The sequence below is a fragment of the Lytechinus variegatus genome, chromosome 12 (assembly GCF_018143015.1).
Source record: "Lytechinus variegatus isolate NC3 chromosome 12, Lvar_3.0, whole genome shotgun sequence".
Lineage (NCBI taxonomy): Eukaryota > Metazoa > Echinodermata > Echinoidea > Temnopleuroida > Toxopneustidae > Lytechinus > Lytechinus variegatus.
This window is the reverse complement of record NC_054751.1, coordinates 16378387-16398766: the sequence shown is the minus strand read 5'-3', so window position 1 is coordinate 16398766 and position 20380 is coordinate 16378387. Positions and strand designations below refer to the sequence as shown.

General features: G+C 37.8%; 2 protein-coding genes across 2 annotated transcripts; one reads left to right on the top strand and one right to left on the bottom strand.

The window, feature by feature from the left end:
* Window positions 1–932: 932 nt before the first annotated feature.
* LOC121425047 (sepiapterin reductase-like) lies at window positions 933–7725 on the bottom strand. Its single transcript, XM_041620994.1, has 2 exons — window positions 7114–7725; window positions 933–5518 (listed from the first exon to the last, which is right to left on the bottom strand). The coding sequence occupies exons 1-2, from the start codon at window positions 7611–7613 to the stop codon at window positions 5200–5202; spliced, it is 819 nt and encodes a 272-aa protein (XP_041476928.1). The 5' UTR covers window positions 7614–7725; the 3' UTR covers window positions 933–5199.
* Window positions 7726–17936: 10211 nt separating this feature from the next.
* LOC121424970 (interferon alpha-inducible protein 27-like protein 2A) lies at window positions 17937–18916 on the top strand. The gene has a single exon (XM_041620871.1). The coding sequence runs from the start codon at window positions 18023–18025 to the stop codon at window positions 18407–18409; it is 387 nt and encodes a 128-aa protein (XP_041476805.1). The 5' UTR covers window positions 17937–18022; the 3' UTR covers window positions 18410–18916.
* Window positions 18917–20380: the final 1464 nt, after the last annotated feature.

Below are 20380 nucleotides of genomic sequence, written 5' to 3'. Positions count from 1 at the left end.
GAGGGCGCCAAATTGATCTTGGAATTAGTGGCGCCATATTGGCTATATATGGTTTAGGGCGCGAAATTGATGATCAAATTGGAGGGGAGCCAAAGTAATGTTCGAACTAGGGGCACTGAATTCATGTTTGAACTAGGGGCACCGAATCGATGTTCAAATTAGGGGGATGCGAATGTAATGTTCGAACAAGGGGGCATCGAATTTATTTTCGATCTAGGGGGCGCTAAATTAACGTTCGAACCAGAGGGAGCCGAATTGATGTTCGAACTACAGGGTGCGAAATTGATCTTCGAATTAGGGAGCACCGAATTGATGTTCAAACAAGGTGGTGTAAAATTTGATTTTCGAACTAGGGGGGGGGGGAGGGGGAGGGGCGTCAAAGTGATGTTCGAACTAGAGGTCTTATACTAATGTTAGAACTGGGAGGGGCACCAAACAGACGTTCGAACCAGTTGGAGCGGAATCGATGTTCGAACTAGAGGCCGTGATCTGAGGTTCAAAATAGGACGTGCCAAATAGACGTTCGAACTGGAGGGCTGTCGAATCGATGTTCGAACTAGGGGTGCCAAACTGATATTTAAACAAGGGTCGCCAAATTGGTGTTCGAATTAGGGGGTGCTGTATTGTGGAGCGTTGTGGCCCAGTGGATAAGTCTTCTGACTTTGAAACAGAGGGTCGTGGGTTCGAATCCCAGCCATGGCGTAATTTCCTTCAGCAAGAAATTTATCCACATTGTGCTGCACTCGACCCAGGTGAGGTGAATGGGTACCCGGTAGGATTAATTCCTTGAATGCATGAGCGCTGAGAGGCAGCTCGAGCTAAAGCCGGGGTAATAATAATAATAACAACGCGCCTCGGAATAGATTATTTCTAGATAGATGGCGCTATATAAATGCCTATTATTATTATTATTATTATTATGGGGTGCTGTATTACTATTCGAACTAGAGGGCGCCAAATTGATCTTGGAATTAGTGGCGCCATATTGAAGTTGGGCCGCCGATTCGATGTTTGAACTAGATGGGCGCCAAATTGATGTTAAAACTACTGGGAGTCAAATTGATGTTCGAACTATGTGGCACCAAGTCTGTTTGAACTAGTGGCGCCGAATAGATGTTTAGATTAGGGGGGTCTCAAAGCTAAGCTCGAACAAGGGGGCGCCGAATTGATTTTCGAACGAGGGGTGCCAAAAATCACGTTTAAACAAGAGGGAGCCGAATTGATGTTCGAACCAGGGGGCACTAAATTTATATTTGAATTAGGGAGCGCAGAATAGCTGTTCGAACTAGGGAGGCGCCGAATAGATGTTCGAACTAGGGGCGCCAAATTGATATTTGAACAATGGTCGCCAAATTGGTGTTCGAATTAGGGGGTGCTGTATTCATGTTCGAACTATAGGGCGCCAAATTGATCTTGGAATTAAGGGCGCCGTATTGAAGTAGGGCCGCCGAATCAATGTTCGAACTAGAAGGGCGCCAAACCGATATTTGAACTATGGTTTGGGGCGCGAAGTTGATGATCAAATTAGGGGCGCCAAAGTGATGTTCGAACTAGGGGCACTGAATTCATGTTCGAACAAGGGGGCGCCAAATTAACGTTCGAACCAGAGGGAGCCGAATTGATGTTCGAACTACAGGGTGCGAAATTGATCTTCGAATTAGGGAGCACCGAATCGATGTTCAAACAAGGGGGTGTAAAATTGATTTTCGAACTAGGGGGGAGGGGCTTCAAAGTGATGTTCGAACTAGAGGTCTTATACTAATGTTAGAACTGGGAGGGGGCACCAAACAGATGTTCGAACCAGTTGGAGCGGAATCGATGTTCGAACTAGAGGCGGCGATCTGAGGTTTAAAATAGGACGTGCCAAATAGACGTTCGAACTAGAGGGCTGTCGAATTGATGTTCGAACTAGGGGCGCCAAAATTATCTTCGAATTAAAGAGCCCGAATTGATGTTCGAACTAGGGGGCGCCGACTTCATGTTCGAAGTAGGGGGTGCCAAAATGATCTTGGATTTAGGGGGCGCCAAATAGATGTTTGAAGTAGGGGCGCCGAGTTGATGTATGAAGTAGAGACGCCAAATTGATGAGAACTACGGGGTGCCAAATTGATGATCAAATTAGGGGGTGCCAAAGTGATGTTCGAACTAGGGGGCGCCAAATTGGTCTTCGAACTGGGGGCGCCAAATTCATCTTTGAATAAGGGGGCACTAAGTCGATGTTTGAATTATTAGTGCCAAATAGATGTTTAAATTAAGGGGGTGCCAAAGCGATGTTCGAACAAGGGGGCGCCGAATTGATTTTCGAACTAGGGGGTGCCAAATTGGTGTTAGAACTGGGGGTGCCAAATTAATCTTTGAATAAGGGGGCGCCAAATTGATGATTGAACTAGGGGAGCCAATATGATGATCAAACTAGGGCTCACAAAACTAACGCTTGAAGAAAGGGGAGCCGAACTGATGTTCGAACAAGGTGCCCTGAATCGATGTTGTAGCTAGGGCTGTTCTAACTAGGGGGTGCCGAATTGATGATCGAGTTACAGGGTGCCAAATTGATTTTTAATTAGGGAGCACCAAACTGATTTTCAAAAAAAGGGACACTAAAGTGATGCCCGAACTACGGGCGCTGAATTTATGTTAGAACTGGATGGGATCCGAATAACTATTCGACTAGGGTGTTGCTGAATTGATCTTCGAACTAGGGGGCACCAAATCGATCTTTGAACTAGGGGTGCCAAGTTGATGTTCGATCTAGGGGGAGCCGAAATGTTTGACGCAGGGGTGTTGAACTGATGTTTGAAGTAGGAGCGCCAAAGTGATGTTTGTAATAGGGGAACCGAACTGATGTTCGAACTTAGAGGCGCCGAATTGATCTTCGAATTAGGAGGCGCCATATTGATTTTTTAACTAGATGGGCACTGGTGTGAGAAGTAGAACTACAATGTGCCAAATCGATGTTCGAACTATTTGGCGCCATATTGATGATCAAATTAGGGGGAGCCAAAGTGTTCAAACAAGATGGGCACCGAATAGATTCGGTGCCCGAACAAGGGGGTGTTCGAACAAGGGGGCGCCGAATTGATGTTCGAACTAAGGTGCGCCATATTCACGTTCGAACCAGAGGGAGCCGAATTTGATGTTCGAACTTGGGGGCGACAAAATGATCTTGGAATATGAGGGCGCCAAATTGATGTTTGAACTGGATGGGCGCCAAATTGCTGTAAGAACTGCAGGGTGCAAAATTGATGTTCGAACTACCAAATCAATGTTTGAAATAAGGTGTGGGGCGCCAAATTGATGATCAAATTAGGGGGGTGCCCAAATAATGTCCGAACAAGGGGATCGCCGAATTGATGATCAAATTATGGGGGGCAAATGATGTTCAAACTAGGGGCGCTGAATTAATGTTTGAACTAGGGGTGCCGAATCGATGTTCAAATTAGGGGAATGCGAAAGTGATGTTCGAACAAGGGGCACCGAATTGATTTTCAAACCAGGGGAGCCAAATTAACGCTCAAACTAGAGGGAGCCGAATTGTGTTCGAACTAGGGAGTGTTGTATTCATGTTCGAAGTAGGGGGCGCCAAATAGATCTTGGAATTAGGGGGCGCCAAACTGACATTTGAAGTAGAGGCGCCGAATTGATGGTTGAAGTAGGGGCACCAAACTTATGTTTGAAATAAATGGGCGCCAAATTGATGTTCGAACTACAGTGTGCAAAAATGTTGTTCGAACTATGGAGCACCAAATCGATGTTTGAACTAAGGTTTGGGCGCCAAATTGATGATCAAATTAGGGGGGACCAAAGTGATGTTAGAACTAAGGGGTGCCAAATTGATCTTCGAATTAGGGGGCGCCAAATTGATGTTAGAACTAGGGGGCGCAAAATTGATGTTTGAATTAGGGGAACAGAAGATTGGTGTTCCAACTACGAGGCGGCGAATCGATCTTCGAACTAGGGAGCGCCAATTGTAATATAAAGCAAAGACTTACAGTCGATGGAGGGAGATAAGTGGCGGAAAATTACAAACAAATCTTATTCATATGAAATTATCAGTGTCTTTGTTTGATTTGTTTAATCAACTCGTTTTATTACATTGATTGATTGTGTCTGATAAATGGCGGACATTAATCTACAGAAGTCATGACAAAAGAGAGAAGTTACCCTCATTATTGGTGTTAGCAGAGTAATCCATTAATTTGACGTCATAAGCGGTCTAAATAGATTTCGGAATCCATTAATGTGATATCTATTGGTAGCATAAGCAGTGATATATTCATACAACAACACATGCTTATTTGAAACTGTACCGCACAAAAACTGGAAATAATGAAGTAAAACATATAATCCATTTTATATATTTTCCTACTTGGATCGGGAATCCACTGATTTGATATCCATCGGTAGCATCAAGAGTATATGCATCAATTTTAACATCGTGTGTTGACCTCTGTCAAAGCAGAACTTTGACATTATACTTCACAAAAACTCGATATGTTGTAGTAATACACTTTATGCATTTTAGATACTTTTCCTAGTTTACCATCCTTGGTTTACTGTTTATGACTATTTGTAATACTGAAATGTAAATTTATACAACTTAATAAATCATGGCAAGGGTGACAAACTCTCCAAAGTGGCATGGTATAGGCGAATGGTACTTTAATTTTTTTTCGATCTTTTCCTTCCGTGAATAAATGTACTAAGAGAATCGTGATAATTCATTTTTTTTTGGGGGGGGGGTCAATTTTATGACCGTCGATCTGTTCCCCGTTTCTCTCCTGTCCCCAGTCTCACCACTTACCCCCCCCCCTCTTTCTCTCTCTCTCTCTCTCCGGTGCTCACATGTACGTGTCACGTGCATTTTGATTAGGTTATAAACCATCGATGGTTCTTCGTTTCATTTATGTTCAGTTTATATGCAACTACACCCCCCTTTTTTTAATCCCCTTTCTTTCTTATATATTACGTATAAACATATTTTAAAGAACAACTTAAAATAAAAAAAACGCACATAAAGATTATTTTGCTTAAGTATTTGTTTTGCTAGATCTTCCTTATTTTGCTAATATAGGCTCTGGCATGCTATTAGAAGTCCAATTTAACCCGAGAGCTCTATATCCAAAGAAATCTGGATGTACACACCCCTTTGGAGCGATTGGTGTGAGCAGCGGGTGTGAGACGAAATGTGAAAGATGAAACCTACTTCTTGCGTAAGTTACCGACCGTCTCTGCCAAGTCATCGTTGTAACTAACGTGAGCCCCGGACTCAAATGCATCCTTCTCCAAGATGCTGAGCAGCCTTGAAGCGGTTTGATCCGGCTGGAGCAACTTCTGTTCGCTTTCAGTAACTTCTAGCATCTTCCTGCACTCAGCACTGGCACTGTTGGTCTGCATGTCTTTGAACATTGCCGTGTCCACCGGGCCTGGGTTATAGCTCAAAACTCGAACATCGGGTTCCTCTAGAGCTATGGTCTTGAAGAGCATGAGTCTAGCTGCCTGCGTCATGCAGTAAACAGAGCTGCAAACAGGTTAGAATGATGATGATAATAATGATAATAATAATAACAATAATGATAATACACAGTTCTTGTATAGCGCATATCACAATACAATTATGAATAATGTCTATGCGCTTCCAAAAGACTTGGATATTATTCCCCCAGCTGTAGCTTGGCAGCCGTAATTACTAAGATTACAGCGCACACGCATTTCAAAGAATAAATTCCTGCCAGGTACCCATTCACCTCACCTGGGTTGAGTGCAGCACAATGTGGATAAATTTCTTGCCGAAAAAAATTACGCCATGGCTGGGATTCGAACCCACGACCCTCTGTTTCAAAGTCCCGAGACTAATCAATGGGCCACAACGCTCCACATAACAAAATATGAATGGTTTCAAGAATGTATATCTTAGTGCAAATTGACCAAAATTCCCAAATACAGTGGAGCATTATTATAGACATGATCATCTCATCCTTGGACAACCATCCCGCTCCGACAATCAATGCCTTCATGACCATCTCCTTGAACCAACCTCCTGGGCAATTTTCCGAACGTTAGCCACCCCTGACAACCATCCTTCCAATGAGTTTACGATAGACAGCCGCCCATATTCTCTAAAAATATTGGATAATAATGCTCCTTGAGGGTATATGTGTCCAACCAATATTGGTCATTCTTATTTATCCAGTACGTGTGATGAAAATTTGACCCATTCTAAAGTAGTCAATGCTTATTTTTTAAACCTTACTGAACAATATGCTTCCCGCATTGGGTAAAATACTGCCCAGAATTGGTTGGACACGTAACTACCCTCCTGCCGGTTAAAGTTTTACCCAATAATTCTTAAAGTGTACACTCTTAAAACGTTGGGCAACATACTGCATGTGCACACCGATATTGGTTAAAAAAATATATCCAACTCTGGGTAATTTTCAACCAATACAGCGTACTTTTCACCCAAATCACACATTGGTTTAAAACTACCCAAAATCGGATAAAGCTTTAACCAACTGTTGTGTAGGCAGTATGTTGCCCAACATTTTTAAGAGTGTAGACAACCACTCCTATTATTATTATCCCCAATATTAACCGCCATGGATACTCATCACCACAGCCACTTCTGATCAACTACCCCTTCAACAAATTTCCCTGACCATTACCCAGAACTCCCGGACAACTAAATCCAATGGACAATCAGCTGAACTATACCGGATAACCATGAAAATGTCCTGATCAAGCATCACTTGGACAATAACCCTTTGGGTGACCATCTCCTAGACGACTATCCCTACCTATTATACAGGCATCAAACCCCTGCAGACAAACATCCCTGTAACTATTCTCAAGGTTATAGATAACCTTCATTACATATTCTCTAAACAATCTCTTGGACAATTAACACCCCCTAGATCCACTATGAAAACCATCTATTACAGACAGCCACCCCTGCAGGAAACCACCCACTGGACAACCACATTATGATACTCCCATGTTGGCCATCCTGGATAACCATCACCAAGGCCAAGATTCGCCTTCATCACGCCAACGATCCCTACATAGGACAACACCCCTGCATAGGAGTATTTCAAAAACAAAACATGATTAACTTACCAACTGGCGAATGGTACCAAAGCAGAGAGCGATGACAAGGACACGATAGTTCTGGACAGTCCATCCCTCCGCGGAAAGGTCTTCAGAAAATGCGAGGTCAGGAGCAACACTGAAGTAACATTCAACATGCATACTTTCTGCAGCCTGCTCAGATCAGAAGCATCCAACTGCCGAGCATAACGTGACACATCTCCCAAGCTAGCAGCATTATTGATGAGGAAACATCGCTGAAATTCTTCTGGATTGACATCTTTTGTGACCTCAGAGAGAGTGTTTGACATACCACCCTCATCCGAGTGATCGGCGATGACAACCGTGCAGTGAACACCGGGAGCAGCGGCCTGGATCATCTGCTTCGTCTCGTTCAAGGCCTCCGCCGTTCGCCCTGTCACAACAATCCGAGACTCCGCAGAAAATGACCTGGCAAAATTGATAGCAATTGCACGACCGATGCCCCTGCTTGCCCCTGTAACTATACAAAATGATTTTTGTGAAGCCATGTTTGCTCGATATGTAGAATGAATGTACTCCCTAAATCAGGACCGATGGTATTCTCACAATACGATTGCAGAATGGCTTTGCATGTAGTGAATCTATTCTGGCACGACGGAGGCCCGAAGATTCTTTGAGTATGTGAAGTCATCCATGCTTATTATTTAAATCCTAGAGTAATAGCCATTGATCAAAAGATATTCAATGTGATTCTCCTTCTCCGTGCGTGACTAGAGAAGACACAATGTTCTAAAAGTTCCCGGTAAAAGTTATTTATGCGTAACATTGTTTTTCAATTTAACTTTATTTAATTAAAATGCACATGTATCTGTCTTACAATGCATAAAACGACAAAACAGATTTTTACATACACATAATGTGGAAAACATATGGCTACATTAAAATAATATAATAATAATGTACAGGTAAAATGGAGCATTGGGTCCGTTTTGCATCCTTTATTTCAGAAATAAATTGTGATAACACACACACCTTAGTTGCTTTGTGTTCTGATAATTGTTTTAGTAACATCAATGGCTGAGACTGTAATTTTACTAGAATGCAAAATCTCCGTTTGAGCTGACTGGGAACACAGAAACATAGCCAAAGTCCATGAAATGTGGAAATCAGGCCGGATCTAGTCGTGTTTGCTCCAATGCATATAGAGACCGTATTTCGAGGGTAGTATTTTTTTTAGCACAACAGTCCGCCCCTCAAAAATAATGTTTAAACCGGCTGAATTAGACCCCTGGAAACGTGCAAACATTTTAACGACATATTCAGCACCATATACATCCTGTCTGTTAAAAATTGAACCTTTTCATCTTTACAAAACCGTAGCTTAATTGTCTAACCCTATGGTACCGTTTATTAAGACCACAGTTGCTCAGTTTGAGAATTATTAGAACATCTAAACGTTATGGTATGCTCCATGCTGAAGATAGATTTATATCTCAATAAATAGAGTAAAATTCAGAGCAAAATGCTGAAAATTTGATTAAAATCGAATAACAACGAAGTTAATGAATTTTAAATATTTGCATTATTAAGGTGAAACAGTTCTAGGAATGTCGTCATGAATATTTATTAGGTGGGCTGATGATGTCAAATCCCGCTTGCTCTTTTTGATATATAAAATAAGTTTTATTCTATATTTTTCTACCAAGGACTAAAACAATGGGATTGACAACTGATTAAATGCATTAGTTAATTATTTCTGCAACGTATTTTACCATATAATGGAGACACATATCACTTACATATAAGCACGAGCAGAAAATGTCATTTGAGATAAACCATGAGACATTCAATTCACTGACATAGGCATTTGTGATTTGATTATTCATGTATTCCTTTCAAAATATTCACTTTATCACATCCTCGCTGAAGAGTAATAAATAGAGCCTTCATAATCACTGGTATTTGACAGTAGCCTAAACAATAGTCAAATGTGCCAGGCAGACAATGAAACAGATTTCCAAACTTTATCCCTGATGTACTATTCTAGTCACCTGGTCTATACAATGCCTTTTGTTCTTAGAATTTGAATACTCTACCGTTAAAGCTTACGGAACATCTACATTTGAAAATGATAGTGCTTGTCCTAATGAAAAATCACAAAGGTCATTTGAGAAAAGTTCATCATTAGCTAACCGTAAACTGGCTTATTTAAAAAAAATGTTTTCATGTAATAGCATAAGAAAAAGGAAAGTGGGAATGTGACATCAGCCCTCCTAATGAATATTCATGTGACATGCCTAGAACTGTTTCATCGGAATATTTCAAATCTTTAAAATTCAATAACTTTGTTATTTGTTATCCGATTTTGATGAAATTTTCACCATTTTGCTCAGCAAATTTTAATTTATGTATTTAAATATAAAGATATTCAACCCGGAGTATCCCTTTAACCAAACCCAAACCAACCTCATCAAGCGTTACAATCGTATCAACATTTCAATCGCCTGCAACATCCTGCCACGGAATACCCTACTACAGGACTTTGTTTTCCCCCTTTTCCCCTTCTCAACAATATTTTGTGACAAAAAAAAACATGATCGAAATTGTTAATTCAAATTTACTTAATTGGACACTTTTTGGACAGGAGTAAAGTTGATAGAGGTAAACATGTAAGAAGTAAAATGGCGGGTTAAAACGGCAGAAGGCAATATTATGGTGGGTTAAAACGGCAGAAGTCAATATTATGGCAGTCTTATTGGTTACACTTCGTAATTCCGAAGCTTCGTAATTCCGAAGGTTCTTTATTCCGAAGGTTCGTAATTCCGAAACACGTAAATTGCCTATACCTCGATGTTCGTTAATCCGAAAACGAAAAAGGGTTCGTTAATCCGAACATTTGTGGCGTAATTCCGACGGTTCGTTATTCCGAAGGTTCGATAATCCGAAAACGAAATAAGGTTCGTTGTTCCGAAGGTTCGTTAATCCGAAAACGAAATAAGGTTCGTTGTTCCGAAGGTTCGTTAATCCGAAAACGAAATAAGGTTCGTTGTTCCGAAGGTTCGTTGATCCGAAAACGAAATAAGGTTCGTTATTCCGAAGGTTCGTTGATCCGAAAATGAAATAAGGTTCGTTTTTCCGAAGGTTCGTTAATCCGAAAACGAAATAAGGTTCGTTAATCCGAAAACAAAATAAGGTTCGTTAATCTGAAAACGAAATAAGGTTCGTTAATCCGAAAACAAAATAAGGTTCGTTAATCCGAAAACGAAATAAGGTTCGTTAATCCGAAAACAAAATAAGGTTCGTTAATCCGAAAAATGAAAACCGTGAAAGCAGAGGCAAGGGGAGGGGGCACTGTTGCCGTTCAATCATTATGAGGATGGGAAGGCAAGGGCGGCTGAACGAATTTTCTTTGGGGGGTAAAGCCAAAAATGAAACTCATACGTCAAAATGGGCACTTTGGTGATATTTTCACCTTAAGATTATCATCTGCTTGAAGTCAGTGTGTTTGATAGTGATTAAGTAGAGAAAAACTTTTTTGAAGTGACTTCTTATTATGGCAAAATGTATAATTAGGCTTTATTTTTCGGGAGAGAGTATAATGAGCGAGCGGCTTGGTAAAAAAAATTCAAAGGTGAAGTTGTAAAACGTTTTTTGGGGTCAATTATTCTTAAAATGGCATTATTGCGAGGTGTTGCGAGCGTGAATCACAAGCTAAAACTTTAGGGTATTTAAATAAAAAATGAAAATAATTTTTTTTAAATTCGAGCAGATTTCTGCTGTCATTAAAAAGATGTGCATATAACTAAAGAATTAACACGAGCGTAAAACGCGAGCTTAAACATACTGACCAGAAAAGGAACCTGTTAAAGAAAGCATTCAGTGACCTCTTTAGGATGCATATTTCACCAATCACACGAGAGTGCGAAGCGCAAGCTGAAAATTTGCAATATTCCAGCCTGAAAACTTAACTTGTATACTTTAAAAAGAGTATTTCATTTCGAAAAAACATAAAAAACGGCATATTTATTTTTGAAAAAGGAACTTTCCCATTTTGGAAAATATTAATTTCCCTGTTTTTTTTAATTTAATTTAGGGGGTGCAAGTGCAACATGCCTCCCGCCCGGCGGATCCAACTTTCGTCAAATAGGGGGGGGGGGCAATATTTTTTTCAGTCCTATTTTCCTCGATCGGCAGCTTAAAGTTGTTTTTTTTTGTTTCTTTGAAAGGGTAGTCCTAACAGTCAATAATTAGCTTTATACTTATGAAATAAAGTAAATATGTAATAACATGATAAACCCTTTTTAAATAATGCGAGCGCGAGCTATATACTTTTTTTGATGGGCAATATGTTTGTGATCTTCAAAACGAGATGCCTAAGTAACTAAATTTAGATAATAACTGCGAGCAAGAAGCGCGAACAGAAATTTTAAATATATAAGCTCTGACCTGATCTAAAGGGGACATTTTAAGAACTTTTTGCAGTTTGCCATGAAGACGATGCGTTTTTCAACCAATGGCGGCGGAACGTATTTTCTTTTTTTCGGGGGGGGGATGCAAAGCAAAAAAAGGGCCAATAGGGGCAATTTGGTGCAAGCGGATATTTTCACCATGAGATTATCATCTGTGTAAAGAGGTTGTGTGTTTTGTAGAAATTAAATTGAGCACAATTTTTTAAGTGATCACTAGAGTTATACATTTACGTTTCATTTCTGCGAGCGTAGCGAGCAAGCGGTTTGGGGGAAAAAATCAAATCTGAAGATGTAAAATTCGCCTTTTTGGTCAAGTACTTATAAAAGGGCATCCTTGTGAGATGTTGCGAGCGAATCACGTGCTCAAACTTTTGGTAATTTCATGTAGGTCTAGAATGATAATTGATATAGATATTATTTACCCAGGGAAGCCACTTCAGTTCTGAAAACTGTTCTCCCAGCTATTATTATTTTTTTTAAAAGAATGCTTAGAATGTCCAGTTTTCAGGTTTGGAAAATCGGAAAAATTTGGCTCACGTTTCTCGCTCGCATCAAGTATTGTTTATTGAGGAACTCATTCTATTCCTGGTTACAAATAAAAAAAAGTATAAAATGTCCAGTTTTCAGGTTGGAATATCACAAATTTTCAGCTTGCGGTTCGCGCTCTCATTATTTAGTTCGTGAGATATATACTCTATTCATGAGTCACTAAATGCAGTCCTTAAAAGATTACTTTCTGAAGCCTGTTGCATAAACCTTTTTACCTTAGAAAACTCTGGTAAAAACTGAAAACTATGGTTAGTCTGATTTCCGCCATTGACTTTAGCACAGGGCAAAAACTCCTGTTAAAACAATTTATGCAACGGGCCCCAGGTCAGTATACAGATCGCCCTCGCATTAATTCTTTAGAAAGATACACATCTTTCTCACGATTACAAAAAATGCTCCGAATGCTCAATTCACGTCTTGAAATGTGTACTAGTTTGAGCTTGCGATTCGCGCTTTCAACATCTCACAAAGATCATTATTAGTATTATTTTTATTACCAGCAGAAGCTGTTATTAAAAATGGCATCCCCTCCAATACAAATCCTATTATCTAGAAGTTACTCGCATGCGACCAACACAATTGATCCCTGCATCTTTAAACCATTTGCTTAGGCAGCAATTGCTCAGATAAAATCGAAATCGGCCTATGCTTGATCAGGGCGCCTATATTTTCAATGATATACATGTACATGCTTTTGGCTACAACACACGCATGTATCATCGATCGTTATTACTATCATTGCATAATATCGTGTAATCTTGTAACGACAACATCGTTTTTGTTACCAAAATGAATTATTCTCATTTTCGGAAATACGAACCTTATTTAATTTTCGGATTAACGAACCTTATTTCGTTTTCGGATGGACGAACCTTCGGAATTACGAACCTCATTTCTTTTTCGGATTAACGAACCTTCGGAATTACGAACCTTATTTCGTTTTCGGATTAACGAACCTTATTTCGTTTTCGGATCAACGAACCTTATTTCCTTTTCGGATTAACGAACCTTCAGAATTACGAACCTTATTTCGTTTTCGGATTGACGAACCTTCGGAATTACGAACCTCATTTCTTTTTCGGATTAACGAACCTTCGGAATTACGAACCTTATTTCGTTTTCGGATTAACGAACCTTCGGAATTACGAACCTTATTTCGTTTTTGGATTGACGAACCTTCGGGATTACGAACCTTCGGATTGACGAATGTATGCGGTCTTATTGCGTCATACTAATAAGGGCCCAAAATGTTGTACCTACATAAAATGTGACTGCCGCCCCCTAGCCCCTTGGAGTTCACATGGTATACCGATTACGTACCAGTTTCATTGTAGAAAAAATTAATTTGTCAAAATCCACTGAGGGCCGCTAATCATAATCAAAAGAAGATCACTGGTCAAAATAAATAACTAAAGTTGCGAGTTATAATAATGTACGAGCGTTGTTACTAATACCGTAGAATTTGCTATTCATAATAAACGACCAATCTTGATCGTGAAAAAGTTCGTGGACAAGCAATATTTGGGCTTGGGGCGAAATATGAGAAAAACGAGAGCCATTAGTCTATGCCAATTCATATTTCAAATACATTTTTTCTGTACAATTTGATCAGATGACAAGACAAAAAACAAACCTTTCTATCAATGGAACTGTGTAATAGTTTAAATTAACGTATATTTTAATATTTTCACTCGCATATCCTAACACTTTATTTTCACTCATCTCTTTTATTCATTTTCAAACTTCTTTTTCCCCTTTTCTCAATCCTCAAAACAAATTAGTCATTGACAATCACTATTAGCTCAATGGAACACTCACAAGTTCCATCAATTTTTTTTTTCAGAGTAACCTCTCAGAAAACCAGTCAACATGGCTTGGCTGAAAATATAGCAATAAGATATAAACATTTTTAATAGTGTACCCTTCTCAAATTATTTTCATTGATACATGAAAATCAAGAACAACATCCTAGAACCTGGGCATATAGTCCCCCCTAAAAAAACACTGTACAGAAACTCATATAATGCATGCAGTCATATTCATAGCATTTAATGGAATATCCTTTGAAATAGCTCTGCAAAATGATACAAATTCATCCATTTATATTTACAATGACTAGACAAAAACATTTTGTTCATATATAAATTACGATTACCACATAACTTAGACAGATATTGACAGGTAGATATGAGAGCACGAGTAATTCAAATAAAATAGTCAATGGTTCTGAACCATTTTCATACAGAGTTGATAAGAATACTTGAAAGAAGATCTAACTAAAGTTCATTGCCACTTCAGTATGAGTACTCTCCGGAACACCTTTTACTCACATTTAATGCAGAATGTTATCCTGAAATCTGCAGATGAAGCTGCTTTCTAGCTTTGCTTGAATGCAACAAGCCGTTACCAAGGTAAATAAATTGTTACACTTATCTCATGGGTTCATGGGTTTACAAATAACTTGTAACTCGATGTAAACCTTTTCTGCAAGTTTGAGAGAGAGGTGATGCACCTTTAAGTATGATAGGTCTAGGTTCGCTTTTATGTTACAATGTGCATTTTGATAGCCTAGATCTTAAGGGTTGGATGCAGGTTCCATACTGCTTTCACTTTTATGTTTATATGTATCAAGAACCTAAGATCAATCCTTGTGTTTTAATTAAAGATACATGAGAATTACAATGATAACCGAGTTGAAGTCCATAATCCATACCCCAAAGCAGTGACATGGGTTCAAATAACCTGGCTCTATTATCAGGATTTTAAAATTTCACACATGTACCTTAAATCCATACAAATATTGGTTTGATTGTATTTCTCCATTCACTATAAGGGTGATAAGTTATCCAACAAAAGATTGCAAACTGGCAAAAAAAAGATATTAAGATCACCATGCTTATCAATTGTTGCAAAGCTTTTTTGTCAAAGATGAGTCTATTTCCTTTAGACAGATAAGGCACATGAAAAGAAAACGGAGACAAGACCGATAAAAGAATACATACAATAAATCATAGAAATATTTCATCTCATTGGAAGTTCATATGCAATGCACATCATACCAGGCAGAGGAGCATTGCTAAGCCCATTTAGATAGAGGGTATAATGACACTACATGGCAATATATCAAATTCATTCATGTATCAGATTATGCATCAGTATCATGTCTTTAGTAATGACAGCCTCCTATTTTCTCTCCCTTATACTTTCTTTTAATATGCAATATATTTAAGTCAGAAAACATGCTATCCTTGTTTCCTACATTTTTTTTTACTTTCAGTACTCATCAGAGCTGAAAAATAAACACACAATATAGTAATTGAGTTTTCAGGTTAAAAGTAAATTTTCATGTATATTTCCAACCATCATGACTATATTTTGAAGAGAACACTGAGACGATATATCTTTTAAGACACATTAAAACAGTTGTCACCTCAAATTCACTTCTTTTCCATTTTGTTTTCCAGATACATACCACGATGATTCATTCTCTAAGAAATTATGATTTTGACAAATAGTAACAAAGAATGATAATAATGTGTACAAATGTATTGCCAAATCCATACCATGCTTATAAACACAACATAAAGGGAAGCAATGTTGATTTATATGTACTGATACAAACATTTTACAGCAATTTTTTCTCAATAATGATATTCATCTAATATTTCCATTTTAAGATTTAGACAAATAAACACAATTTCTATCATTTTTGTTAAAGAACCACCTTCACAAACAAAACAAAACAAAATGAAAACAAAGACAAAATCTCATTCTGTAAACCAAATATCTGGCAAGCAAGGGAAATATTACATGGTTATATGGATAAATACAAGCTCGCTATTCAATTTAGTTCAATTCAAATTAGTGTGGAGTAAATTGCGAAAGTAGGTTATATCCTTTTTTTTCAAACTTATACTTGACCAATTTTCTAAAGCTAATATTTATCAGTTACTCCCCCCCCCCTACTCCCATGAAATCTTGACAATGTCATTGCAGCTACATGTACATACTTAAACATATTAGGTGCATTTATTCTAGACAATAATTTTTACAATTTCAATGAAATGGAAACTTTGAAATCTATGACAAATGAAACTGTCTTCCTCAATAAACATACATACTTGTAGTTTACACCTTCCAGTTATATTCATTGTTAAGATTTACAAAACAATAGTTAGTGTTCAATAAAGACAAATAAATGATATAACCGTCATAACAAAACAAAAATGGTAATTAGGAAAGAAATACAGTACATGCTCTCATATTGCACTTCATACATACCAGTAAGCAATAAAGATGAAAAACAATTACTGTTATGAAAAAAAATATACATATTTTGCTTCTAACTTTCAGATTCACTGTAATAGCAGAAACTTGAATTATGACAATTTGAAATAGGTACAGTAGAATTAAATAAGCTACTGAGCAGCAGTATCGGGGACCATCTATCTTTATTAGCACCTCACAAATGATAAGCAATATTACATGTATCACAACAAAATGCTGAATGTCTGTCTTGTATTATTATTCTTTTGTGTCTAGGGCTTATGCAAGATGGGGCTTGGCAGAGCCACTGAGGGTGCATGAACTAAGAATTGAGAAAAATGTTCTAAATATTTCAAATTCTGTGGATACACTCTACTACCTATAATCTATGTTACCTTTTTTAAGGAAAACATGTTTGGCTAACGAACAAATATTGCTAATTAATCTATGAAAAGATAGTACAAACAGAATACATTTGTGCTCAAAATCATCCATATCGAATCAATTTTAAAGACAATTTAAAACATAATGTACCTAAGGCTATTTGATGTATGATTAAAATTGATAAAGGTAAACTGGTTATTCAAGTTTGGTGCTGCGGTTGGTGTTGGTGTTTATGTTAAATGCACAATGCAAAATACGTTCACTAGCTTCAACACCTCATATGATTTACAAAAAAAAAATATCCAAATCACATTATTGATAGCTCATGTTTACTTGGTGCTGAGATGATGTTAAAAAAAAACCTACAGCAACATTAAAAGGTCAACACCTAACTTCATATTACTCATTGTGACCAAAAATAATTCAAAAGACACACATTAAACATAGTGTAACATTTTGAAACCACCAGACAAGATTATGGCCAATATTCTGGATTAGGGGTTAATTGGGCACTTTTCAGGTTTCGAGGTTACCTGAAATATAGGAAATGCTCTAAAGCTACCATTAGGTACTCATATTAATTAAATCAACTCTCATCTCTCAACTCAGTGCAGCGGACTCCCTGTCATTGTTGAAAGTTCAAACGCTTCTTATATCTGTTTCTTTTCAAAGTTTACATTAAAGGGAAAAAATACATTTGGAACAAGTAGGCTTGGGTCAAAACAGAAAAATCAAAGAATAAGAACAAAGAAAGTTTGAGAAAAATCAGACAAATAATGAGAAAGTTATGAGCATTTCAATATTGCAATCAGTAATGCTATGGAGATCCTCCCATTGGCAATGTGAAAAGGATGTGTGATGTCACATGTGAACAACTTTCCCTTTGATGGACTATAAAATACCCCCAAAATGTATCTTTTTGCTTTTTCTTGTGGTGATACAAACTCTTTATCCATGATGTATTCTTCAAAAATCTGTATTACATGCCCTCCTATAGAAAGAACACATGATCTACTGATAGATGTGATAAAAGAGGCAGTTTAAGTGAAATATGTACACAAGTAATGGGGAGAGTTGTTCACAAGTGACATCACACATCTTTGTCGCATTGCCAATGTGAGGGTCTCCATAGCATTAGTGATTGCAATATTCAAATGTTCATAACTTTCTCCTTATTTGTCCGATTTTTCTCAAACTTTCGTTAATCTGTTTCTTTGATTTTTCTGTTTTCACACAAGCTATCTTGTTCTAAAGGTTTCATTCTCCTTTAAGATCTCAGCTGATGAGAAATGAAGAGCTTGAAGAAAATAAATTTGACGGGTAGCCTTGTTCTCCTCCTCACAAGACAAGGTGCTGAGGCATCCCTGGGGAAAGTCATCAGTGGTGTCATCGGGGTCGGTGTTGCTACGGTTGCTCTATCCGCAGCTTTAGGCATTGCAGGATTCACCGCAGCGGGTATCACGGCTGTGTCCTATGCCGCAGGAATGATGTCAGCATCAGCAATGGCATCAGGAGGAGGAGTTGCGGTGGGAAGCACAGTAGCGGTGTTGCAGTCAGTTGGAGGCGCCGCTGGAGTTCAACAACTGCAGCCGCAGCGAGCGCTGTTGAAGCTGCCGTTGGCAATGCTCTTGGTTCTTCTACACGACATTCTTATTAAAGAACAACACATAACGTAATTATTCTGAGCACATACACAAGTGTATCAGTTAAGACATTCTCAGCATTAGACCCCAGCTATAGCATTCAGAATAATAAATACAGACATTGTTTTGCCGATTGCTCATGTAATTCATTAGGCCTATTAAATTTTCATTTCATTCATATACCTACTAATCATTTAACTCCACTTAAAAAGACACAAACTGCTATCATTAAACGGTGTGATTACAAAATCAGCTCACGTTAAGAGATGGATGGTCAAACCACCATCCAAATTAGTTCTAAATGCTCATTATGATTTATTGCATAGGTTTCTCTCTTTAATTCCATTCCACCTAACCAATGAAAAAGATTACAGAATTGAGCTTACAATTCATTTCAAAGGTTTCTCTTGAGAACTATTAAATTTAATCATTCCCAACCACCCTCAAACTCACTAAACTGACTAAATTTTAAGCAGAGAACAATGCCGGAGAATAATTCTTAATTCAAGGGTAATGAGCAAAAAAAAAGGAGAAAGAACATAGACTATTAAACATTTTGGCTTCCCATACTTTTCACAGTTAGACCAGGGCCTTATTAAACTGGTATCAGAATATGGGCCTATGTGTTTATTGGCTTGGCACATACATGCAAGCATTTACTGAGTTACATGTACTTCAAATTGCTACCTTGCAAGCATTCCATGAAAAATTCACGAGACTTCTACTGTCAAATTTGCTCTCAACCATTTCAGGGCATCTTGACCATTTGTGTGTGTTTTTTTAAATCATGCTTCTTGCCAAAATATTTTGCATAAAATTTATCTAAGACAGTTAAATTACATAATTTTCAATTAAAGCAAGTGTTTTAAAGTAAAGTACACCTTTAAACCCTGTAGCAAAGAAGGAAGAAAATATTATTTTTTTCTAAATAGATACATTTTAACTTCCTATACAAGTACATTACTACATACACAATAGAACAAAAATAGTTCCCATTTTCCAAGAGTAAATTTGCTCTTTCCTTTTCCCCTAAAGTTATGACACCTAAGTATATATACTATTTGGGCTCATCCACCTTTGTTGAAATCATAACACATCATATTAAAAACATTTCCCTCATAAAGTATTAAAGAAACAGACATAAGATATCATGCTTCTACAAACCGCCTATTTCATGATCGATGTTTAATAAATAAACTGCTTACACATAAATGCAAACTACCACTAATCATCTGATCCCCATTAACCCAAACCCAATGACTCATTTCAATTTGAAAAAGGAACTCTGATTGGTTGTGGACAGTCTTTTGAACAAAATGCATGCGTAACAATTAATTTAATTGGCCAAAGCAATTTTACAATTGATTGCAGACATTAGTCTTACTGGGTTCTCAAAGTCTCTACCCCTAAAGTACATTCTCAAGACTGCATAAATATCACGTAATGGAATATTTGATTTCTTATTATTCAAAACAGTTGATAGTCCTGGCTCGATTCGGAATTAAAAAGTTCTATACAGATCAGATCACTCCATAATTGATATTATTTTCAGAGAAAAAATGATTCATATAATATGAATACCAGTAACTGGATAAATAAACATCTGAATTTTAAGGATTTGAAATAAATCCATGTCGGTTGTGAATAGTGACCAGCCAGAATTAGATTTATTTTTAATATTAATGATTTCTTTTTAAATCTCATAACATTTAGATTACTTCAGCTTTAAATTCAAATCAACGGAGTGTTTCACAAAAAAAGTATGACTTCGAGTTAAACTCAAATGCCTAGCTGCGTGCGGTATAAAAGGCATGACCCCATTGGTCAGATCATGCAAGGGGGACACGCACTACTGCGTATTGTGCGTTGCATATCATGTATGTACCGGTACATAACGACATTCAGTGCGATTCTAAGTCATACTTAAATCTTGTGGAACACCCCCAGGCTAACATGTACATCTAAATCTAATACTCAGTTGGTCATTATTCAAAGCTGAACTGA